Here is a 25,303-nt window from a genome sequence, read left to right as displayed (position 1 = left end):
GCTTTTAAAATAAATTTTTTTTATTTTAAATAAGCAATAAAAACACATTTTTCTGTCGCTTTTGCTTTTGATATTCAATTTAGTATATTAAGTAGTATGACTGGTTTCAGAATTTTATTACTGTTTAATGTTTTAATAATAAATATAGCTAATAAGTAAAAGCAGTCTTACCCTGCCATCCTATTTCATATAGTATTCTTCTTTATAACAATAATCACACTTTTCATAAACACAATATTCTTTAAACCCTTGGCTAATTACCCAAGAGCGCTACCGGAGGTTTCTGTGAAAGTTTCTATTAGTTTCTTAAATCCGAATTGACAAACATAACTTTAAATATTGTGTACGTGCGATCGTTCATCTCTTTTTGACGCATAAGGCTTATGAGTTGCATAGTGCGTATGTGTTAGTTTGCATGATAATTCTAATATTGGAGTTTTAGTAAACGTAACTTCAATTTAAATAAAGTCATGCGATTTTTTTATTTCTCACCACTTCATGTTAACCAAGCGGTTCATATCTCTGCTGTGGCCAACTGTACCCATGCTTTGTCATCTAGGCGCACTGTTTTCACCGCAGAGGGATATTTCTTTGACGTTTTCATGATTTCTTTCGCCTCTTGTGAATATGCAATTGTGCGGGATTTCATTCAAGCGGACGTGTGTGAGTGCATTGTAAGCGGAGAACCAAAATCTGCATTTTATTTGCGATAAAAAAATAGTTGACCGAAAATACAACACAACGCGCAGAGCAGAAAGTATACAATATACAAAAGAAAGGTTTGTGTGTAAAATTTATAAAGTGTTAAATAAGCTTTTAGATACAATTTTTGGCGGCATTGAGTGCTGAAATTCGAGTGGCGTCTGAAATTTTCATGTTGAGGTAGGAAATTTCAATTTGATATAGAGACTTTTTGCATAACGATGTTTTGCCGGGATTAATGAAGCAGTATAAGTGCAGTTATCTTTTCTAATAAATAGTAATGTAAAAGATTTACAAGAGCAAAAGTTTAGTGGACATAAGGGATAAATTTGTATCTAACCTTCAATTAAGGAATATTTGTAGTAAAACGCGTAAAAAAAAAGAGACGAACCGCCATTTTTAAAAAGCCAGGGCCGAGTCTAGCGACTCCTTTGTGCGCTACAGTAGTGGCAAACAATATTGAGATACGAGTAAACATTTATTCTGTTTATATATGTATTCATACACATATTTAACTAAATTATACTAAGCATGTGTATATTAGTTATACTTTACAACGCAAATATAAATTTGTAGCTTAATTTAAATTTTTTGCTATTTCTCTAATTTTATATGCGGTGTACTACATCGTGTTTTGTACTACGAATTGTATAATGAAAACAAAACCGTGAAATATCAACATATCCCCCACACCACATTGTAGAGACTGCTGTGTAGAGCTCACTCTTTAATATGTAAAATTAAATTTGTTTATGCATGTACTTTCTTAGATATAAATTGTGTCGCTATTAGATTAGATTAGATTAGTTTCGAGGTATGCACCGCGACCTATGGTCTATTGTGCCCTCCCCTAAGTCATATCGTATCATCTAGGCCCAGCATGTTGATAAATTGTGTCGCTATACTTCATGAATGTGCCCTTTCATAGTTTAAACTATTATAAGATAATATATAGAATATATTATGAATTATTTTATCTGATATAAACTATATTGATTTATTCTATATATATTTTTATAAATTTATAATAACATTTGATTCTTACGATGAATTAATTAACTGCATGCATTTGTACTTCTCATTACAAGTTTCTCGTGTGCATAGTATCTCCACCCTATAATTAACTATTCCAATCACATTCATATATCAGTATATTTTCTGATTTTGTTAAATCTTTGCAACAAACCCACTAAAATATAAAAATGCATGATTGTATGTATGTATGCATGCATTTTGATGGTGCAACTGTCCGCTAACATTTATTTCTATACGTACCAGAAACAAATAGTAAACGGTGGGTCTGTCGTCTGTTTGTGCTGACAGCTATACGATGAACTTTCTATTCGTGAATATGGTTTTTATGTGTATGCGTTGTCGCAAATTATAAGAGAAATGATATGGTGTTTTCTTGTCTAGCTAAAATTGCCAACAACCATTGGTGTGAGCCTTGTGAGAAAATATTGTACTCTATAATACAGTAATTTATATGTATATAGACTGATTGCGTTCTAGATGAAAAGAGTCTCACAGGATTTACAACTTATAGCTTAGCATTTTTGGATATTATTTGGATCTTTAATAGTATGAAAATTTACAGAAAACTATCCAATAATAATACGCCTAGCCTCGTATTACTTGAAAGTTAACCTTCAGAAATGTTCTTTTCTATTAAAAAATCTACCTTCTGTTGCTTTTTGTTTCCTTATATCTCGGCTGTTTACCTATGCGGCGCCCATGCTATGATCGCACCAGGTTGATGACTACCTACCGGCAATCAATATGCTTGTTTTTGGTTGCCAATGGTTCGGACAAAATGGCATCAGAAACTGATTGCTGGTATTTATGATGTGATTTTATATAAACTTTACAAATACATTCCTGCCTTTTACGTTTATGTACACATATATATAAATGTGTAGTGTTTTTAGTAACCTAAAGTTTAAATCTTTGGAATTAAAAAGGTTCGTGCCAAAATTTACTTAGATTGAAATTTTTATCCGAAATCGTTGAAGTGTATCACCAATAACTATTCAGGCATAACGGATTTCAAATGCGGACGAATACATATTCAATAGGTATATTTGGTTGTCATGTTTGTGCCCATTTGGTCATTTACTTGTGTCAAATATTGACATTTTGTGTAGGTACCGGAAGTGAGGGAATTTTTTGTACCAGTGGTGCGACGTTGATGGCTATACCGTTGTAAATGAAAGGGAGGTATAAAGTGCTATATACACACACAGGCATGTATTCAAAAACTTCTACCTGAACAGTATTTCATATCAGGGTTAAATAAAAATTATTCGATTTCGTTTGACGTATGTTTATAAGTTAGCTGGGTGATTTTTTATTCAAAAATAGTTTTAGAGTTAGAGACCCACCTTAATGCCTAGCATACATACATATTAAAAATTTGAATTACTAATAATCTACAAACGAGTATTCTGTATAGATTTAAATTCCATTCTCGATGAACCGTTTTATTTTTTTTTATTTAAGTGTGCATGAAAAAATTACAACAGCATTCATTGCAAACTTTACAGCCACGCGAATGTGATTGCGCTCAAAGCCATACTTAGATATGCATCTGCATACAGATGTATACTGGTGGACCGATAATTAGAAACATCTTATTTTTGCAAGTTTTGTTCGTTCAGTTTAAATTTTAAATTTGTAGTTTTCCAGGGGATTAAATGGAAAAATTTAATCACGATCTTTTGAACTTGTACAAAATTGGAATTATTTGGTTTTCGTTGCAGCATGAACTACTTTAAAAAGGTTGGTTTATTTTATTCTAAATTTGTAAAACGCAAAGTTTCTAATTATCATGCCACTACTGTATATAAATATGAACTATAAATTCTTTAGTATTGTTAATGCCCCGGAGCTTGCATAATAATTGAATGATTTAAGGCGCTATTAGACATACCAGTTATAATATTTTTTTGCTTAAACTTTTATTTTAAATTTATTACACCCTCAACAATGTATATTAATTTTATTGAAACGAAGTTCTCAGAAAGCAACGTTGGATATCCTATGAAATTTTGCACATCCTCCTTTTTTCCCAAAGAAGCAGTTCATTTGTCGGAACCGTCGATATCGGACAACTATAGCATACTGACTATAGCAACTGAACGATCAAAACCAAGTCCTAGTGGTTTTTATACTCTTTTATGCCATACGAGATGGACCTGTGAACTATATTATAGCTTCTGTGCAACCGAAGTTAGCAAGCTGCCTGTCGGAGAATGTACATCATATGCATTCTGATCTTCTCTTTAAATTATTTGAAGGAACTATAGAAGAGCCAATGTATATAATGTATTTACGTGCTATCTTTTTAAGAACATACATGCCTACATATTGTAATGTTTGTTTTATGTTAGACGTAAGCACACATAAAGTCAACGAAATGTAAACAAACACTGATAACTTACGTATACTTGAAGTAGTTAGGGTAGCATATCTTTGCTTCCATTTCAAAGAATGTATGATGAAATTGTATCACAGGGCAAGAGCTTGAATAAATAAATTATAATGTTATCATAAGTGCTTAAAAAACCATTAAATAACTGTGCTAGTGTTTGTGTCAGTAATTTTTTTTGTTTTGTATATATTCAGTTATATTTAAAATAATAAATTTTTTTTATTTTTATAGATACACGCTACGATTGGATAAATTTCATATCTACTAATTAACGCCAAGATGTCGACAAAGGCTACAACACAACACACGCGTCGGGCACCACTTTCGCTATCCGGCGGCGGCAAACAGCAGAGTCAAAATCATTATAGCGGGAAATCTGCAGACTCCAACGGCAATTCAAGTAATAGCGCTAGCGCTAAAAATGACAATAAGCATTCTGCAAGCCAGAAGACAGAAGCCAGTGTTAACGATGTAAAAGACGCGACACCGAAAGATTTGAAGAAACCACAAAACGCTGACAAAAAGCAACAACAACAATCCGCCAATAATGAGACAGTTAAGAAAAATGAAAAGACTGATGAGAAGAAAACTCAAAATGGCAGTGGCAAAGTGTCAACGAACGGCGGTGCCAAGGAGAAACAGCAAAATGGCAGTGATAAACAGGACAATAATAGTAATAGTAATGGCTCCAACGCCAAGATGAGCTCTACTAACTCAAATGGTAATTCCAACGCCAAGGTTAATACAAAATCAAATGAAAAGGCTGCTACACCAGCTGCAAAGGAAGATGTAAAAACTAAGGAACCGAAACTTGCAGAGCCCGCTGAAAAGAGTGAAAAAGAGTCTGAGAAGGAGAAGGAAAAGGAAAAGGAGAAAAAGAAAGAAAGTGAACAAGAAAAAGAGACTAGATCTCGACGTCATGAGGCAACGGTAGCAGCAGAACTGGAAAAGAAACAAACGGACAAAAATGAACCTAAGAAAGGTGATGATTCTAAAATGGAAGTAGCTACACCAACATCTCGATCCAGTGCTGGACAAGCTAAGTCTAGGGCTACACCTACAACAGGTGTGGAGAAATCTGGCAGAAGTACACCCACAAAACCGATGGAAAAGTCAACTGCTTCACCACGTAACAAAATCATTACCACAGTCATCGATGATGTTGAAATGGAACCACTAACCGTGGAGTCTTCACCAGCAAAGTCCAAAGAGAATACTTCATCTGTCGCGGTCGCTGCAGCTGCTCGCGTGCTCCAGCCACCAGCCGCCACTTCGACTCCCGGAAAAGCACCAGCAACACAAAAGACTAAAACACAAACCGTCGATGCCAAATCAGATCACCCGATAAATGTACCTAGCTGTGGCAGTTCACCGGATCGCAAGAGTGTACCACGCACTATTACACATATCGGTGGACGCCGTAGCATACGTCCGCTTAACGAATACACTCCTTCAAAATTCCAAAGTAATTTACAATTTCGTGAATCCTATCGTCGCATTAACACTGAATTAGATGTCAGTTCTACCACCAATAGCAGCATGAATGTAACAGTTGGCTCAGAGATACCAAACAACTCATCCTTTTCATTTTTCGGACGTGGTCGCAAACGTGACCGTACGCCACCGCGCCAATCGCAATCCACTATGGAATTGCAAACTGACGCTGACTATTCGCCGCCGAAACGTGCACGCTTAGATATGTATACCTTGTTTAGTGTAGTTTCTTCGCCCTTAACAATGTTACGTTCGCGGTTTTCGAGAGCTTCCATACAAAGCAGCACACCGGTGAAGTTGACCACTAAACTTGCAGCCACAGATGAGGATGAAGCTGATGTACAAAATGTTTCTGGCATTTCAATTGAAGAGGAAACCGCTACCGATGGCGCTGAAAGTGACGAAAAGACTGCGACCGAAGATGTCACTGTAGAGAAGAATACTGACGATGACACTACACCCAAAATAGACTCCCCAATGAAGGTTGATGAAAAGTGTGGTATGATGGAGAAGGGCGATAAAGTGAGTGATGAGATGGAAGAAGACGCAGCCAAGTTCTCGAATGTACACGAGGTTGCAGCAGGTATCGCAGACACGTCCGTTTCTTCGGTTAAAAATAAGAGATGTAATATTATGTAAAGTTTGTTTGTGAAGAAATTAAGCGTATTGTCTATAATAGTTACCATAATTTTCTTTAAATGTTTCAGATGTTTAAATTTTGTACATCTATGCATGTTAAAACGTCGAAACATTAATTTTACGTTCGTAATCATACATATCCCCGTTTGTTTATTTACGTTCACACATAACATATTCAACACATTCACACTTATATAGTGTTCATCATATAATGTATTTGTTTAAGTGCAGATAAGCTTAGTGGGTTACGAGTGTTGTACACCCCAAACACATTATTAAAATTTAGTTTTGATCCGCCAATTTATACAACATATGTATAAATGTATAACTTAACTGAAGTGAAATTCAAGATAATATTTGAAAGAGTAATATTTTCTAATATTTAGTAATAGTTGTTGTGAAAGTATAAGACAATGCCATTTGTTACGGTTTTGAGTGTCAGTTTTCCTGAGATATTTGTCAATTCGCTAACTTAGAACGGTAATCCGTATATTTGATTGTTGTTGTTGTCTTATATTATTGCAACAACAAATTTATATTTAATAAAATATTATATTTCAGATTCACCGCATTTTGCATGTCAAGAAAATACTAGTTTTTTTTTATGTTTTTCTGCAAGTATTTCTGCGCAGAAAGGCATAAAAGAATAAATATTTTGTAGAATAATAAAATTTTATATGTTTGCTTGATTACTCATTATAGAAATTATAATAATTTAGTTTTTTAGTTTAAACTCAAATCATACCCCATTTGCATTTTAAGTAAGCATACATATATATTTAAAGAGACCTTACGTAATACATACGATACAAGTATGTACATATTTACAGTACCTTACGAACGTTGAGTGTTTGTAATCGTCATAAGATTTGTGTATTAATTTTTCGTTTGCAAATAACACATTTTAAATTAAAGCGTTTGTTCATCAACCATAATAAACGCATAATTTCATGAATAGTTTTACATATATATTTGTACTCATCTTATGCATTACAATGATAATATAAATACATACTATATTTATAAATGTATGGCAATTTTTAACAATATTCAATATTCGTAATAAAGATTTTATACAAAATATAAAATATTTTTATTCGCACTACCAAGGGTCATTCGGTACATAAGACAAAGAGAAATGTCCGCTTCTTCAAATCGGACAGGTCTATATAACACTCACGGATCTGAATACACATACCATAAAGCATTGTCACAGAAATTCCCAAAGACGTTGTACAAATCAATAACAATCCACAAAGTTAAGTTCGTATTAGTTTTAGTATTACCTCCATCATACCACTGTTGAATTTTAAAAATTGGAGCAACTTTTATTAAAAGTAAGTGAAAGTAATTTTGAAAAGTTACAATGATGTTTTCAGTAGGTAAATTTTACGGTTACTTAATTTAATTTTATAAACAATTTTTATAAGAATAAACTTTTATTTTTGTGCTTTTAATAATAACTTTAAATAAATAACAAAATGTGGCGTAAAACTTCAACACAGTCTACGCCACCCTTATTTCTTACAAAAATGGCAGCATTGGCTTCTCGAAACAGTAATTTGGCAGTACTCTGCATTGGCAGTTATGTCAAATTCATTTTCATTTTCAACGTTCGGTCTGATTTTAAAAGAATTATGCTGCGTTTTATAATTCTGTGTGCAATTTCTCACTTTCCGTTGGGTTAAATGACTTTAAAAAAATAATTAATAAATACTACAAAACAAATACAATCAAGGCAAAGTTATTTAAAATTGAATACTTCTAGTAACCAAAGGTTACTAATTAGTGCGCGTTAAAATTTCATCTAGAACTTTACGATCGTAACATGGAAAAAGAGGAGACTGCAACAGTGCAGTATCATCATAGCGATTATAAGACACCCAAAAAGACATCCATAATAATAGATGGCGAACGCTTATTGGATAAGATAAACATATTAACGACTAGGCCGGAAAATCAGTCATGTACAAAGGTATAAATTGGACGATCTTTGTAAAGAAATTTTATTGTCTTATAACTTAACATTATGTTGTATCTAATTTACAAAATACGAATATTTGTTGGTGCTCAATTTAATGCAATCGTAATGTTCAGTTAGCTTTGCGAAGTTCCAGCGGTATTCGTGGTGCATAACTTTGCATATATCAAGACATACATTTTTCCCATCTGTTCATACTATTTTCTACAGTCAGTACAATACCACATTATGTTAATAACCAAGTTTTATATATGTAAAATTATTTAAGTAATACGAGTAAAATAATAAAATCATTTTCTTCAGCTACCGACCATAAAGGACTTTGTTATTATTAAGCCAATAAGCCGCGGTGCATTTGGAAAGGTATTTCTGGGATATAAAAATAATGATCCAAATAGATTATATGCCATCAAAGTTATGCGAAAGTCCGAGATGATAAATAAAAATATGGTATCACAAGTGATTACGGAACGCAATGCTTTGGCATTATCACGTAGTCCATTTTGTGTTAGCCTCTTTTATTCGCTACAATCGATCTCGTACGTCTACTTAGTTATGGATTATATGGTAGGTGGTGATCTCAAATCGCTCCTTACAATGTACGGGTACTTTGACGAAGCAGCAGCGCGTTTCTACGTTGCAGAAGTTGCGCTGGCGTTGCAATATTTACACGAGCACGGCATTGTGCATCGCGACATAAAACCAGATAATATGTTGTTATCAGCGACTGGTCATGTAAAGTTGACCGATTTCGGTTTAAGCAAGATTGACAATCGTAGAGGTAAATATTAAATTTTTAACAATTATTTATTAAGTAAATATTTTGATTTTTCAGATTTGGAAATTTCAGATTTGATTAATATTTCGCCCACTTTAAATACACGTACACCGGGCCAGTTGCTTTCTCTTACGTCACATTTATCCTTTGGGTCAGAAAAAAAAATGGAGTGTGGTACTGGAATTTCAAACCTGATGAATGCTATGAATAAACGCAGTATGAATGTTAATATGTTTATATTACTATATATTTGTTAAATTTTTTATGCTTCAGATATGAAAACTGAGTCTTCAGATAGTGAGGCAGACACATCATTTAATGAAGCAGAACGCACAAGCGATAGCAAAATCTCTGGTGTTTCACCGTTCTTTTCCGCCGAGGAGATTAATGTATCGGTTTCACACACATGCACTCTTAATGTGAGTTTGTAAAGAGATTATAACTTATTTTCCATAAAAATAAATACATTTATTTACGACTTCGTTTGCAGACACAACTGGTCGACAGCACTTCTTCGTACCACACGTGCACATCCACAGAGATAAGCAAAAACGACACAAGTAGCGGTGGTGTAAATGCAGCCATAAATGCAAAACATGTTGGTTTTGTCGACATTAGTATTGATCTCAAGGTTGCTGCGGCTGCTGCCCGAGCGAGCTGTAATGTGAGTAAAACAGTTGAACAAGTTAAAAACTCAAATAAAAATAATTAAAACTTAATTTAAAAAAAATTAAAAATTTAATAAAAAAAATTAAAAATTTAATAAAAAAAATTAGGAATTTAATAAAAAAAATTAAAAACTTTATTATAAAAATATTAAAAGTTTAATTAAAAAAAAAAAAATAAAAACTTAATTAAAATAAATTACATTTTTATTTTAAATTTAAAAATTACATTAAATTTCATTGCTCTTGTCATTACAAAGGGTTGCAAGCAGGAACAAAATATACGTTTGAAAGATAGTAACAAAGAGAATACGGTTTTAATTAAAGTGGAGCAGAGAGAGCAAGAAGATGCTTCATTTGAGTTTAGCATGGTTCGAAAACGTTCCATGGATGAGGTGTGTAAGCTTTGTTTTGTTGTTTGTGTGTGGGATTATAGAGTGGAAAACTTTGGATCAAATTTTAATTTACTATACCTAATAAAAAATGTACCAATTTTTATGATTTTTGCATGCTACGTTCTTCGTAAATTTTATGTGGTGTCTGTCGTTCAAATGGTTTCTAAAAATGTTTCACTGTTGCGTTGTTTTATTAACTTTCTTTTACATTTGTATGTGTTGTAATATTTGTTGTTGCCAATTAAACTCATATTTTTTTTTTACTTCTATAGCGTTTGCGTGTTTCCAAAGGCGCCGAAGACTCGGGCGTATCGAGTCGTAAAAGTGACTACTCTCTATCGCAGATCAACACGACTACCAGTTCGCTAGATAAGGTTGAGAATATGTTTATTTCGAAAAATGATACCAGCTGCTCAGACTACTCGCGCAGGTATGATACACGAAACTACTTAAAAGTGGTTAAAATGCCATGAAAATCATTGGATTTGTTTGTAATTTTAGCTACAACACGAATAATAATGAAACCAGCAGTATGCGTTCACCGTTTCGCAACCTTTCGAAAAATTTCAAACGTCCTGAATTTCTAAGGTTGTTCTCATAAACTAGAAATACATAACTTTATTAAAAAATCTCTATTTTATATATCTTACTTTTAGGGGTATGAAACGTAAGCTAAATCTTTTAAATCGTTCGGAGACCTCATCCAATTTGGAGACAGACGGTTCTAATTCGGCATCGAACTCTGGCAGCACCGGACTCACACAAGAGATCGATATGCTGGACATTGGTAGCAGTACGCCGAAAAAGCGTAAAGCAGTTAGTGGCGTACTGAAAATACGTTCACTCTCGGACGATGAAATGCCGCCGACACTCATCGAGCATGTAACAAATGTGGTCTTCTCGACACCGGTGTCATCGCAAAAGATACCACGTCGTGACGGTGGTTTGTTGGGTAAACTTAAGGCCACACGTTTCGCATTACCACTCTCGATAGAGGCAAAAAAAATGACAGAACCAATAACAGAGAAGACGTCGTATCTTAAAATGGCTGCTGATGATCCCACCATGTCACCGATTAATTTGGGCAATAATGTGCCGAAAACACCGAAATGTATAAATACACCTTTTCGCACACCGAAATCGGTGCGTCGCGGCATTGGCCGTCAGTCCTTTGAACGCATACTAGGCACACCCGACTACTTGGCGCCGGAATTATTGTTGCGGCAAGGTCACGGACCGGCTGTGGATTGGTGGGCACTCGGCGTTTGCTTCTATGAATTCTTGACAGGTTTGCCACCCTTCAATGATGAAACACCACAAAAAGTTTTCGACAACATTCTAAATAAAAGTATAACTTATAGCGTCTAATTGTTAATAATATATTTTTAATTTTTATAAATAACTACTTATGCTTTTAGATATTGAATGGCCACAAGATGATGAAGCTCTATCAGCCGAAGCGATGGAAGCTGTCGATCTGATATTAACCATCGATCCCATAGAGCGCCCTGCAGCTAAAGATGTGCAGCAAATGCGCTTCTTCGAATCCATAGATTGGCAGAATATTGTAAACGTTGAACCACCCTTTGTGCCAACGCCTGATAATCCCACCGACACAGCATATTTTGAGGCACGCAACAATTTGCAACATTTAAAGTTGTCCAATTTCACGCTAGAAGACTAAACATGCAGGAATTAAGACTGTTTAGTGAATGAAGGTTACTGTATTACTGTGTATACCAAATTTCTCTATAGAATTGGTTAGTGAATATGCGAGATATCATCACATGAGAGCTATAATCGCATTGTAAGAAATAAGTAAAGCGTTACACACATACATTTATCTAATTAATTCAATTATTTTCGTTTTATTACTATATATATTTTTTTATCGATTTCTTTAATATTGTTTTTACTGTATGTAGCTAATTTATCTGTTAGACGTCTTGTTTTATGAAAAGCTTTTCAAACCAGTTAAATTATCTTTGTGTGTAGTAATATTTAGTTTTAATATCGATTTTAAAGCAATATTAAACGTATATGTATCGGTGTCCAATATAAACGACAAGAAAAAGTAAAGAGATATAACTGTTTTAATGATTCATTTTGAATTTGCTTAATGTAAATATGATTATTTTTCTAATAATCTCACAAATATAATAAATATCATTAAGTGTAGTTTCCTGCTTTTAATTACTCGATTATTGTTTTTGAGCATAGATATATTATATTAAGTCATACTGAACAATATGTAACATATCAAATGTGTCAATGTTGACATTAACCGCATATAAATCTCGTTAAAAGCCAGTTTACTATTTATTTATCCATACATTTATTTTAAACTATTTAATTTTTTTTTATAACATATATGTACCATTTACAAAACATTACGTAATAAAATAAAATGCACTGATTAATTGTATATATAATAAAATTGATTTAACTGCTGTTGCGGTGAAATATGTTAAAGCTGACAAATTTGTAGCAAATTTTGTTGTTGTTGTTGTTATAACGATTATCTAATCCCCGTTTGGGTGATAAATTCTAGATTCGTTGTCGTCGTGGTCATCTAACGGAAGGCCCAGGAAACGAGCTGTTTCGACGGGGTCGGACCATAGGGAAAGGGGTGTTAGATGAGTGGGGTTTGTAGGGCATGCAAAGAGGTGGTTAGTGTCATGCGGAGACTCATTGCATGCAGGACATGTGTTTAGTATGTCGGGGTCTATTCTGGATAGGTAGGAGTTTAACCTGCTACAGTATCCAGAACGAAGTTGCGCGAGGGTCACTCTAGATTCGCGAGGCAACTCGAGCTCTGTGTCTGCAATGGGTGGTGGTTTGACTCGTATTACGCCATTCACTGAAAGGGAGTCGGTGAAGGTGTTAATGGCTCCACTGTGAATGGCGGTCAGTGCTTGTCTGAAGTTAGTTGCGTCCGAAGTCTGGTCGACGTGCTGTCTGATGTCGTCGACGTAGTCAAGGAAGGACCTCTTGATGTTCCTAGGAGGCTGTTCCGCTGCAAGCAGGCGTCTGCAGGGGTGGTTTCTGCGAAAACATCCCAGCAGAAACTGCTTGGAGAGGAGCTCATTATGTTCCTTAACCGGAAGCATACGGGCCTCGCTGTGTAGGTGTTCGATTGGGGACATCAAGAGGCACCCCGTGATAGTCCGGAGTGCAGTGTTCTGACAAGTCTGGAGCTTCTTATTCTGCGTGTCACTACATCCAGGCGACCATATTGCGGCTGCATAATTGAGGACCGGCCGGCCGATTGCCTTGTATGTTGCCAACAACGTTTCTTTGTCCTTTCCCCATGAGCTGCCGGCAAGCGACTTGAGGATTTTGTTGCGGCTCTGTACTTTGGCAGTTATCGCGGTCGTGTGAGGAGTGAAAGAGCACAGACTGTCCAAAGTGACGCCTAAAATTTTAGGGTTATTTACTGTCGGAATTTTTGTGCCATCGACTGAAATGTTCAGGTCCAGTCTGTACTCCTTCGTCCAATTGGTGAAGATGGTCGCTGTGGATTTAGTGGGGGAGAGTGTTAAGTTCCTTGCAGAAAGGAAGCGAGAAAGATCGGAGAGGTAGCCGTTTACTTTTGAACACATGCCATCGATTCCATTGCCCGACGTCAATATCGTACAGTCATCTGCGTACGAGGTCATTGAAATTCCCGCTGGTGGCTGGGGGAGTTTCGAAATGTAGAAATTAAACAGTAGCGGGGAGAGGACACCGCCCTGCGGAACCCCCTGTTTAATTTTCCTGAGTTTGGAGTTTTGACCTCGAAATAGTACGGATGAGTGTCGACCGCTCAGGTAGTTCATGGTCCACCGCTTCAACCCTGGAGGGAGCGTTGATTGTTCCAGGTCCTCAAGTAGCGTTGCGTGATTGACTGTGTCAAAAGCTTTTGACAAGTCCAACGCTACGAGGATCGTCCTCTCGCAGGGTGGCTTCTGGTTCAGGCCATGAACTATCTGGGCGTTTATGACGCTAAGTGCTGTGGTGGTGCTGTGCACTTTTGGGAGGCCATGCTGATGTGTCTTCATTACTGGGGAAAGGAGAGTTATCGGGCGATAAGACTCCCCTTTGTTGGCGGGTTTCCCAGGTTTCAGTAGTGGGACCACTCTTCCGACTTTCCACACATCGGGTATTTGAAGAGTGGATATCGACAGGTTGAGGACCTTGGTGAGGTAGTTTACTCCCGTTGGGCCTAGATGTTTTAACATCAGCATGTTTATTCCGTCAGGGCCGATAGATTTGGACGATTTCGCCTTTTTGATGACATTCTGAACCTCCTCATCGGTGAAAGTAAGTGGTGCGCAGTCTTTTGGCATTTTGCGCAACCGTCGGGTAACACATCGTTTGGCCTTGTCGGTCGAAGGGTGCAGTATAAACTGCCGGCTAAAGTAGCTCGCGCACTTCTTCGGGTCCGAGGAGGCATGGCCATCGAATTGGATTTCAACCCGATCGTCATGTTTCCTCGGATTTGACAGGGCCTTGACAGTAGTCCAAAGCTTACTCACACCGGTGGAGAGGTTGCAGGACTTCAGGTGCTCTATCCATTTTGTCCGCTTATGATGGTTTACCATTTGCCGAATCTCCAAATTGAGATCCCTTATTCGGGGATCACAGGGATCGGCATGGCGTAAGGTGTCGCGCTCATTTGCTAATACAGCTGCTTCGGCTGGGAAATTAGGGCGGAGTTCCGCTATTCTTCCAGCCGGTATGAAGCGAGCTGTAGCAGCAGCGATCACCTTGCGGAATTGACGCTCGCCAACGATGACGTCCGTAGGAATGGATAGTGCGTTGAAGGTGCTCTCAGTAAATTCTGTGAAGCCGACCCAGTTAGCTTTGTTAAAGTTAACATAGGTGCGGTTATCCACAGAAATAAAGTCAGGAGGTTTCTCGATCGAGATAATTATGGGCAGATGGTCTGATGCAAGAGTTAGCATAGGTCGCCAGGTTATACTATTTATCAGACCACCGCTAGCGATGGTAATATCTGGCGAGCTATTACAGGTGCCCATAATTCTGGTGGGGGCTTCGTCATTCATTGTGCAGAATGTCGAATCGTCTATCTGTTCCGCCAGCTCCATCCCCCTACGATCGTTTGACAGGCAGGAATGCCAAAGATCGTGATGCGCGTTAAAGTCGCCTAGCACCAAACGGTTTTCACCACGAAGTAGCGCATCTATATTCGGGTGATATCCTGTTGGGCAACATGTAACTGGGGGGATGTATATATTAAATATTTCGAGCTCGACATCGCCTGACCGGACAGCTATTCCCTGACATTCTAGGGTAGTGTCCCTGCGGTCGATGTCAACATCGATTAGACGATATTGCACGGTGTTGTGCAATATGAAGGCTAGGCCTCCACCATTATCTCGCTCGCGATCCTTACGTAAAACGTTGAAACCTGCACAACTCAGAAGATCTGAGCGGCTGTTTAACTTGGTTTCTTGGACCGCAGCTATCGTTACGCGCTCCCGGCTCATAAATGCAACTATCTCCTCGATCTTGCTCTGGAGTCCGTTGCAGTTAAATTGTAAGAGTCGCGTTTGTCGCGGGTGTCCAGTCGTGATCCTGGGGGTGAGTGGGGTGCGTGTAGGTGGTGGTTGTTGCAGCTGTGCTATCAGCGCAGTGCGCGAACATGGTGCAGGTTGCACGGCCGTTGAGGCAGATGTCGCATTATTGCGTTGACAGCATGGGGCCACGTAACTCGTGGTCCACTCCCTGTGTGTCTTAAGGCCCGAGCAGGTCTTAAGATGGCTCCATCCATTGCATGTATTGCACCTAACCGAGGTGGAATTTGGATGGAGCCTTTTTGCGCATACGCAGCAGTAGAATACCTCGGGGCCCGGGTTGGACTCGATGCCAGCACGGGTCAGGAGGATACGGAGCAACCCTGCTGCTAGGTGTTGCTCCAGTGACGACAAACTTAATCTAAAACTTACCGATCCAAACAGGGTTAGATCGTCGAAATAACAGCCCTTGGCCGGATAAAATCCGGGTCAATTCCGGTATCGCAGAACCGGCTGTTGTGGGAATTGAAGCAAATTATTACTTTTCGTTGCTTTAGTGACGAATATTTGCGCACCATTTGTTGATCAAATTTGAACCGGATCGTTAAAAAATGTTAAATGTTTCCCAGATTGGTACGACCTTTTTTTATGGTAGTATAAAGTTAGAACCTCATAGGCCAATTAGTGTGTGTTTGGCAGCTGTTTACTTGCGACATGACAAGTTTGGCTGGTGTTTTTTACCTTGGAAAAAAATTTAACAACGAGTTTACTAGAAATTTTGTGTTTACAATGAAAATACACCTACGGAATCGTTAAAATGTTGTAATAGTGTTTTGGCGAGTATTCTTTATCACAAACGCAATTATGCCAGTGTCTCCAAGCCTTCATTAAAAGTCGTAAAGTCATCGAAAACTTGGCTTATGCGAGTCGTCCATTCGCCTCAGTTAATGACCAATACGAAGTAAGGATTAAAGCAGGGGAAATATCTTCAGCTGTTGGCAAAACTTCATTATACAAGTATTTTATGTATATTAAACAATGTTGCGAAAAAATTCAACATTAATTGTTCGACGAAATCGTAAAATCAATCAATCAAATTTGGTATTTTATTAAGTTATATTATAGATCTCAATTAGTTATCAAGTTATATAACTATATTTTACTTCCCGTCATCGAAAATTATATTAAAATTATCCTCAAATGAGTTATATCTAACATAAACTTAACCGAACAGGCTAAATTTAATACAATGAGTTGATGCAGACGCAACGTCAATCAGAAGATCGAAATTCATGATATTAGCGCTTTGAGATTAAGACCAAGGTCTAGACCAACTCCATTCATGTTTAGAGCTAAACCAATAATATACAAGTAATAACGTTTGTTAGAATAACGGAAATTATTATATCTAGTATAATATAATGATCACATATTTTCGGCATTAAAGTATATTATATCCAATATTATACGTTCATATAACGGCATACGGCCAACCGAAAGTTTGAAAATCTTTTATTAGGCATATGGGGGCTAAGGGAAATATTGACCCGATTCAACCAATTTTGACATTTGTCGGCGTGGTTGCAGTCCATTTTCGGACTGTATTATAGGAATATCAAAATAATCCTATGTACCACATTTGGTTGAAATTGGTCGAGTAGGTCCAAAGTTATGTAATTTCACCTAAATGTGGGCACGGCTACGCCTATCGTCCAATTTTGACACCTGCTCCAATAAATTCATTTACGGCTTAGTTATGTCACCTTATACGTTTTCTATTAACGGCGTTTTGTGGGCGTGGCAATGATCCGATTACGCCCATCTACGAATCCGTCTTTTCGATTCGATCAAGGAACACATGTACAAAGTTTCATGATGATACGGGCGAACGGACGGACGGACAAACATACATATATACATATATATATGTATCCTATATCTATCTCGATTAGCTTTAGGTGGTACAAACAACAGTTAGGTGAACAACACTATTATACTCTGTGGCAACATGTTGCATGTCATCGTATTAAGGTGAAGTGATAATCCTTGATCGGCTATACATAAATCCGGATCCAATCCAGTTACTTAGGACGAGACTTTCACAACCTACTGCTCCGGCTAAATGAATTAATCTTCCATAACAAAATAACGCATCATTTATCCAGCAATGTCCCAAACCGTACCATTTCTACCGCTCCAGAATGGTTTGTGAAAGCCAACGGCAGCAATGAACGACATTTCGACATGGCGCTTAATTACAATATCCACTATCCTAGTGTTTCGGTCTTCGAATATTTCACGGCCAATACAAGCTGCTATATTCCTAATGCCATCCACTTGTGGTTAAATATTCAAATTTCGTTAAGCATATCGGATATTTTTCCAATAAATATAATACATAACATATTTTTTGGAATAAAAAAAATATATATATATAAAAATCTTTCGCTTGTGCAAGCACTTCCGCACTAACTGTATCTACAACGTGGATTATGTGCGCCGTGGGACACAGCATTGAAATGACTACCAGCAATATGGGCGCCGCATTGCAGCGAACCAATTACATTTTATTACAACAATAACAAGAATGAGCACAGAAGGCAAACAAATCGTAGGCGTTCATTCAGTCAGCCATGGTGGCACTGGTCCAGTTGGCCAATTGTCCTAATAAATGCTAATAATGGTTGTGTTTTTATTTTGAAGCGCTGCCGCCGCTTTCGACGAAAAATGTCCGTTGAGTGCACTTGCGCGCTGGAAATGGATGGAATGCTATTTGCTCTAAACTCTGTCCCTGCTTTGGTTTTACTCTTGTATGTTGTTGGTTTTCTTCTTTTGTCATTGGCGCCTTTCCACATTTTCCGTAAGTTTTATTTTCTTTTGGCACTCGAAATCGGTCTCCGATGCAAAACTCGTATTGTTTTGATAACTGAGGTCGTCTACCGATAAAAGAGACCTACAAACAAACAACATACAGATTGGTTGTAAAGTTTCTGCGCTCGAAATGAAAAAATACTGTGTTTGATACGAAATATATTCTTGTATTCAATATAATGTCTCTTAACTTCAATACACTTATTCCATTGATCCTCCAATATCATCCCTATAATGACTCTCCGGAAGCTCTGCAAAGTACCCGTCTACGGCTACATCTTCATTCGACGAAAGGAATTGTTTCAGGTTTCTGAAGATGTAGTAGTCGCTGGGAGCCAAATCTGGTGAATACGATGGATGCTCAAGCGATTCGTACTTTAATTCGTTGAATTTTGTCATTGTTAAAACACCTTTGTGAGCAGGTGCATTATCTTCTCTTTTTTTCATTGTTTGTGTTTTTCTCACGAACTTTATCATCCAGCTGATCCGAAAGCCTGCAACAATATTGTTGAAAGTTGAGAATTGATTTGATTGTTTTTGCTTTCTTCCGAAAATTAATCCATACAATTCTTTTTACATGCCAAAAATCTGATGCCATAAACTTCTTTGTTGATCATTGTGACTTTACCTGCTTTGGAGTTGAACAACCAGCTTCAGTCCATTGTAAATGTTCTTGTTTCAATTTAGAATCATGGTAGTAGATCCAAGTCCAATCCATAGTTATAAAACGACGTAAGAAATCGGTTTTAATCTGCTTAAAAATTATGCTGAGAAGTTTGCTTTCGATCCAGTTTTTGTTGAATTGTTAACGTGTGCGGCACTAACTTTCCAAACAGCTTTTTCATATGTAATTCTCCATTTAAATATGAAGTACTAGTTCGTCTGAGATGCCTATGGCGATCGCAATTTCATGCTAAGTCAAACTGCATTAACAATGTTATAAACTTGCTCAATGATTTCTGGTGCGGTTGCGTTTTTTGGTCGTCCTTCGCGTGGATCTTCTTCAAGCCTAGTACGACCACGTTTAAATTCACCTGCCCAAAATTCAACGGTGCTCTTTATACACATCTAACAATTAATTTTCTTTGCTTTTAAACCTTTCAAAACATAGAATCTAATCACTACGCGATATTACATTTTTTTCCATATTAAAAAAATACTCTGACAGAATCACGTGTAACTTTGCATGTGTTCTCTCGACAGATGTACCAAATTGAGAAAAAAAATTGGAGCTAGTAGTGCTATTTCATGGCGAGAGCAGAAACTTTACAACCAACCTGTACGTACGTATATATACTTGTAGAGTATTTCAGTAAATATCCGTATGTGCCCATATGCATTTTTACTAAATACTTAATATTTATTCCTTCTGTATTGCGCATAGCTTTTACCAAAGAAATTAAAGCTCGAGGGTTTCTGAGTACCACGTGTGCAACGTTAAGTAGACATTAAGTTTTACTACAAGGATCATTAGTTACGCGACATTAGCAGAGGCTAAGTGAGGGCAATATGTGTTCCAAAGTAAACTGAACTTTAGAATTGAAATCTGTTATTATAATTTGGATATTACAGTTCGAAAAAGTGTCAGTTTAAGGTCCTTTATTGTTCGGTTATAGAATATCATTATCAAATCATTAAAATAGTTTTTTGGGAGGTAGATCCAGGTCTGTACCGACTTCAGTCATATTCAGCGTTGAACCACATTGTGGCAAAAACAAAAAACATGTCGACTTAATTTATTTGAAATATCCCACGCATGATCAATATATAAATATATTATAAAATACTATAAAGTCTATCGGAAGGTCGAATATCACTATATTGAGTATATGGAACGATTTGATCTATTATCACCTCAATTAGAAGTTATTTTTGATTTATTTGATTTTATTCATACTCACGGTGTAAGAAATAACTCAAAGCAATCTTATATTGTTGCTTAATAAAAGTTTAATAATTTGTACACATAAGTGCGGTACATCAGTATTTTACCAAAAACTTTACCAGTTATGGTCCTCCCCAAGACCGATAAGTGTTATAGCTTAAACCATTTTTAGAAGGATAAACTCTACTTGGGTTCCCGGTCACAAGAAAAGCAGACGACGGCTAAGTTAGGCGACTATCTAGACGAATCCGAGGCAGAGATAATGCTGTGCCAGCCAGAAACCATCAAGAAGGAGCTCAATACTCAATTTGAACAAATAGTTTAGAACAGATGGAAATCTGTAATCAAATGCAAGATAGCGAAGCACATATGACTAAAATATGACAAGACGAGAACTAAGTACTTATTTAATAGGTTCAGGAAAAGTATATATAAATTTACAGCTATCATAATGTGGCATTGGCCATCAGGAGAACATGCGTTCAAAATCAGGAAAACAGTTTCTCTGTAAGTGCCCAGGTCTAACACAAACCCGACATAGAACTCTTGGAATCCATCAGGTGTCACACTTTAAATGGCTATCTACAAAAAGAGTAACGGAGATAAGTAGTTTTATTGAGGGCACTAAATGGTTTGAACGCAACCATGAAACGAGTTAGCAACATTTGAAAGTCCTTCATTGTATTGTATATCAAAATGGTGCATCTAGCGCAAATTGAGACAACAGAAAAATATTTAAACAGCTTGCTATGAAAGCTCATTGAGCCGTTATTTTATTCACTTCTAGGCTTGTTTTCATAGGGAAATTAATAGAAAATAACAATTTTTACCTCCTAAAAGCATAACACAATTGATCAATACTTGGATCATGAACTGGCATTCCTGGATTCCAGGACCAACAGCGACATCGAATGAAATTTTTTCTTTCAGGAGATCTTAACTATCTATCAACAAATATTTCAAATAGTATAGCCTAGGCTACGCTGTAACGCATACACTATATCCATCTAGAAAAGTTGCTGACGATAATATGTATATGAAAATAGGCGTTTTGGGAATGCTAATAAATATGGCTTTAAAGTTGGCGGACTAGGCTAAAATCTATTAAGTGATTTAAGCGGCAATTCCGGATATTTTATTTCTAACTATTTCAAGTTATAGATTTTATTAGATGAGTAATTGAGCCATTCCAAAATTAATTCTTTGTATTTGTTTTATTGTATACTATTAAGACATTTGGAAACCCCCTTTAAGAGGTAAGGTCGTGTTTTTGAGCTACCGTTCGACCTAACCTAAGAAAGTATAAGTTTGCAGGACAACGATGATCCAGAATAATTTCAGCTAAGTCTCAAACGTCGAAAATGGCTTTTCAGTAAAATTGAAAACTCTAAGTGAATTTCGGTTAGGTAGGCGTTATATGTCCCTGTGCCACTAATGATGAAAATCCATTACAAGTTCTCGCACATACGCCCCTGCAGTGACAATGGCAATTATTCAATGCAGCCTAAGCTTGCGTCAACGCATGTTGAACCAAGCGTACTCGGTGTACACGCATAACGACTTGCCTCCTCCGTGTACGCACGTACACATATACGGCAGTATATAAGGGCGTTTATACCTCGTTTGGCTTTCAATTGAACTTTATCCGCAGCAGAACGCTGACAGCGATTGTAACACAGCTGTTGTTCTCATGCTGCGCCGAGCGACAAACCGTGTGTTGCGTGAAAATCACTGAACCGTGAAAGTAATACCGTTGCTGCAGTGACAATTCCCTACCCCGGCGGACAAACAATTGCAACATACCCGCTACACGGACGCAGTAAATCAGCAGCATTAGCAAGCCAATAGGCAGCTGAAATAAGTGGAAAGCAGGCGCACTGTAGAAGAGGAGCACATCAGGAATCATAACTGTATGTGTGTGCATACCTTGTTTATGCAAATACGATTCAGCAGTGTAGAAGTGTGAAATGAAGTCAACATCCAGTGCCATTTGGTGGATAAAGAGTCCAAAGAAAACATCGAAATGGGCTATAAAAAAGCGAAAGCAATCAGTTGGTGCCACATTCAGCAACGACATGACGGATCTATTTCGCAACATATCGATGCATGCGTATGGAAAATTGGTGGACAACGCATTGAATGTGTGGGAAAAGTAAGTATACGCATACCTATACACATAGATTACCGTTCAAGACTCGCAAATTAATGCTGCATTCATTGGGAAATACGAATGTATGCAATGATACTCATACGCAGCGTTGAAAGTTTACTTTTTAAGATCTCAATTCTTAAACGATTTACATGCCATTTTATATGCGCAAAGCGACCTGTTGATGTAGAAGTTAAATTTTAGTGAAATAAGTTTGTCATGTGAGCATACTTTTAACTGGTCCCTCTGGTAAAACTCACTTTAGCCGATCTGATATTAACTGTTTTCTTGATAGATCAGTTTAGAAGCTTAGCTCAAGCAGAACTAGACGTGAATTTATATCCGGAAGGTTATAGTGTGGTAAAGTTGAGGTTTAAGTATTTTTAAAGCAAAAATGACATTGTAACTAGGATCCAGATGTCAATGTCAGCCTAATCTTGTTAACATGATCAAAGCTGAATCTCCATACAATAATATTTACTAGGGTCGCCAGTTGTGCCAGTAGTATTAAAATTTTATTATAATATATACACAATATGAGCTTAATTATTATCAACTTCAATTAAATTTGAATTTGTAGTATTAATTACATTTCGTGTTACATTCAATTGCATAATTTCTGTATTTATTTGTCTCTGTACTTTCCCTGTAAGCGATTTACGGTAAAGCATGATTAAATAGATGAATGTGTGCGCATCGACGACACTAAACTTCCAAAATAAATTTTTATTAACTGAATGAATGACTAATTAGCAGTAATAATCGCCTACCGAATAAACAAATTATGTTCACAATTTTGTTTACAAATAGAAAGTAAAAAAATAAATAAACTCACCAATAATAAAGAAAGTAATTAGAATTGAAGTGCTGTTGATGTCGATTTAACCAGCTAAAAAATTTAATAAATATTTCTAACTCACCAAAATAAAATAAACGTTGTTAATTCAATTTTCGTTAAACCGCATGCAAAGAAAACGGGAAAAAATTCAAACACTTCCTATTACGTAAAAAAAGTTCAAAAAAGTAACTATTATACAATGCATTTGAGATTATTTTAAAAATGTCTAACTCACCAAAATAAAATGAATGATATCAAAGATTATTTCCACTTCAATGTGTTTTTTTTTCAACCAACCAACAATAATTGAAATTTAATGTGCGTTAAAAATGTAATTGTAACAGAATTCAGTGTTGCAACACGCAAAGTTCAAACACAATTGAAAATGGAAAAACATCGCAACCACAAATCGGCCGTAAACGATACACAATTATCCGATAAATGTATTTGCAATTTATACAGAACAGCGACGAAATGTACTTTTGTATACGACTGTGTTAAGCGTTAAGGCCAATAGAAACGTGCCACCGCGCTTGTAGTAGTTGTAGTCGTTACGTTGTGAACTTTTGCACGTCTTCTCCTTTCCAACGGTATACATTTTATCGTTATATTATATGTTAACGACAACACATTCAAAGAGGGAACTCAAACTTTTTTGTTAGCGTAATTATATGTAGATACCATTAACATTGTAATTGTGTTTGCCACGAAGGTTGTAACACTCAGAAGGATACGTCGCCAGCGTGACAAGCGTATGGACGAAGAATTAGTCCCTCAGTTTTTGAGACATCGATCAGAAATTTCGCAAACGTCCTTTTCTCCCCAAGAAACTGCTTATTTGTCAGAATGTTTTAATTGAAAAGGTATTTTTACGAAATATGAAATGGATTATTGTCCAAAGCAACGCTCTGGTTGAATTTTTCAGACTGAACCACTATAGCAACAGGGCGTTCCGATAAGTACTTATCATAATTCTCAACGTTTTTTTTTTAACTCGATACACTCGACATAGCGATTCTCCGATTTCTTTAATCTGAGTGAGTATTCTGGAAGTCTACAAAGAAGGTTTGCATGGCGGACTCAAAACTTTTTTCCGGCGATTAATTTTTTTCAAGTTTTCAACAAAAAGAATTCGCAAGAACCCTAAATCAAGAGAATGCAGAATATGCGGTAAGAGTTCATAGTATAATTCCATCAATTTGGCTGTGGCCACGGCGCAGGTTTGAGCTAAGACGATGTCATGGTGGAAGAACACCACCACTCCCAATGGGTCTGGTGTTTCCGCAGTTTGGTGACAAATTGGCCCCATAATAGGATATAGTAGAGCATTATCTTGGTAGTCGATGTAGATCTTACATAGTGAACCCGTAAAACGTAGGCCATCACCTTTCCGACCTATAGGGTTTTTGCCCTCTTCGGAGTAGGTTCGCGTGAGGTCCCCTATCCCTTGGTTGCAGATGTACATATATCATCAAACGAAGCAGAAACGCCTTCAGTTGCGCTTAAACTGTGGCAATCGCTGCTTTCAGATGTAATCGCTCATACAAAGTTACTACAGGGCTTAAACTTACTGGTATATTTTTATATATTGTACAATACTTGTTTATATACGAATACAAGAATACATAAATGCATTTGTACTTTTATATCACTTTGTTCATTTACCGTTGTGTCTATATACATATGTCTAAGGTATATATCTCATATTTGCAGATTAATATGGTTGGCTGTACATATAACAACAATGTTTACGCTATTTACGATTCTGTCACTGATTTGGGAACAATTTGTCGCTCAGTACATTGTCATCAACCTATCCAATCCACTGTATCCTATTGAATCCGTGGCATTTCCATCCATTTCCATCTGCTCGAACAATAGAATTTCAAGGCAGGCGGCATTGGCGCATGCAAAGGAGCTGTGAGTTTGAGATATCACTTATTATTGGTATTAAATG

General features: G+C 36.8%; 3 protein-coding genes across 8 annotated transcripts; all 3 read left to right on the top strand.

Moving 5' to 3' along the window:
* The first annotated feature begins 620 nt into the window (after window positions 1-620).
* Window positions 621-7,211, top strand: kuk (kugelkern). Of its 3 annotated transcripts, none has more exons than XM_070105494.1 (2): window positions 621-779; window positions 4,364-7,211. In XM_070105494.1, the coding sequence occupies exon 2, from the start codon at window positions 4,412-4,414 to the stop codon at window positions 6,263-6,265; it is 1,854 nt and encodes a 617-aa protein (XP_069961595.1). In that variant the 5' UTR covers window positions 621-779; window positions 4,364-4,411; the 3' UTR covers window positions 6,266-7,211. The 3 variants fall into 3 exon arrangements, with proteins under 3 accessions (XP_069961595.1, XP_069961596.1, XP_069961597.1); XM_070105495.1 differs by having other exon boundaries at window positions 621-882; XM_070105496.1 differs by lacking the exon at window positions 621-779 and adding an exon at window positions 3,380-3,480.
* Window positions 7,212-7,816: 605 nt separating this feature from the next.
* On the top strand, window positions 7,817-12,565 carry gwl (serine/threonine-protein kinase greatwall). 4 transcript variants are annotated; one of them, XM_014234980.3, is made up of 10 exons: window positions 7,821-8,240; window positions 8,550-9,027; window positions 9,097-9,240; window positions 9,298-9,443; window positions 9,515-9,688; window positions 9,950-10,084; window positions 10,357-10,514; window positions 10,586-10,672; window positions 10,741-11,432; window positions 11,503-12,565. In XM_014234980.3, exons 1-10 carry the CDS (start codon window positions 8,094-8,096, stop codon window positions 11,766-11,768), a joined length of 2,427 nt encoding a protein of 808 aa, XP_014090455.2. In that variant the 5' UTR covers window positions 7,821-8,093; the 3' UTR covers window positions 11,769-12,565. The 4 variants fall into 4 exon arrangements, with proteins under 4 accessions (XP_014090456.2, XP_069961594.1, XP_014090455.2 ...); XM_036368746.2 differs by having other exon boundaries at window positions 7,823-8,240; window positions 9,082-9,240; XM_014234981.3 differs by lacking the exon at window positions 10,586-10,672 and having other exon boundaries at window positions 7,817-8,240; window positions 9,082-9,240.
* A 9,446-nt stretch (window positions 12,566-22,011) lies between these two features.
* LOC106617632 (pickpocket protein 19) lies at window positions 22,012-25,270 on the top strand. The gene is made up of 2 exons (XM_014234964.2): window positions 22,012-22,511; window positions 25,060-25,270. Exons 1-2 carry the CDS (start codon window positions 22,327-22,329, stop codon window positions 25,268-25,270), a joined length of 396 nt encoding a protein of 131 aa, XP_014090439.1. The 5' UTR covers window positions 22,012-22,326.
* Window positions 25,271-25,303: the final 33 nt, after the last annotated feature.

This window comes from Bactrocera oleae, chromosome 2 (genome assembly GCF_042242935.1).
Source record: "Bactrocera oleae isolate idBacOlea1 chromosome 2, idBacOlea1, whole genome shotgun sequence".
Lineage (NCBI taxonomy): Eukaryota > Metazoa > Arthropoda > Insecta > Diptera > Tephritidae > Bactrocera > Bactrocera oleae.
Note: the sequence above shows the minus strand (reverse complement) of the source record. Positions and strands in the feature narration are given on the sequence as shown.

Excerpts from the sequence above, each read along its gene's own strand:
- kuk (XM_070105494.1), top strand. The coding sequence starts at position 4,412 with ATGTCGACAAAGGCTACAACACAACACACGCGTCGGGCACCACTTTCG.
- gwl (XM_036368746.2), top strand. The coding sequence starts at position 8,094 with ATGGAAAAAGAGGAGACTGCAACAGTGCAGTATCATCATAGCGATTAT. Across the intron at positions 9,689-9,949 it reads CTGCCCGAGCGAGCTGTAAT|GGTTGCAAGCAGGAACAAAA; the intron begins GTGAGTAAAACA and ends GTCATTACAAAG. Across the intron at positions 10,673-10,740 it reads AAACGTCCTGAATTTCTAAG|GGGTATGAAACGTAAGCTAA; the intron begins GTTGTTCTCATA and ends TCTTACTTTTAG.
- LOC106617632 (XM_014234964.2), top strand. The coding sequence starts at position 22,327 with ATGAAGTCAACATCCAGTGCCATTTGGTGGATAAAGAGTCCAAAGAAA. Across the intron at positions 22,512-25,059 it reads GCATTGAATGTGTGGGAAAA|ATTAATATGGTTGGCTGTAC; the intron begins GTAAGTATACGC and ends TCATATTTGCAG.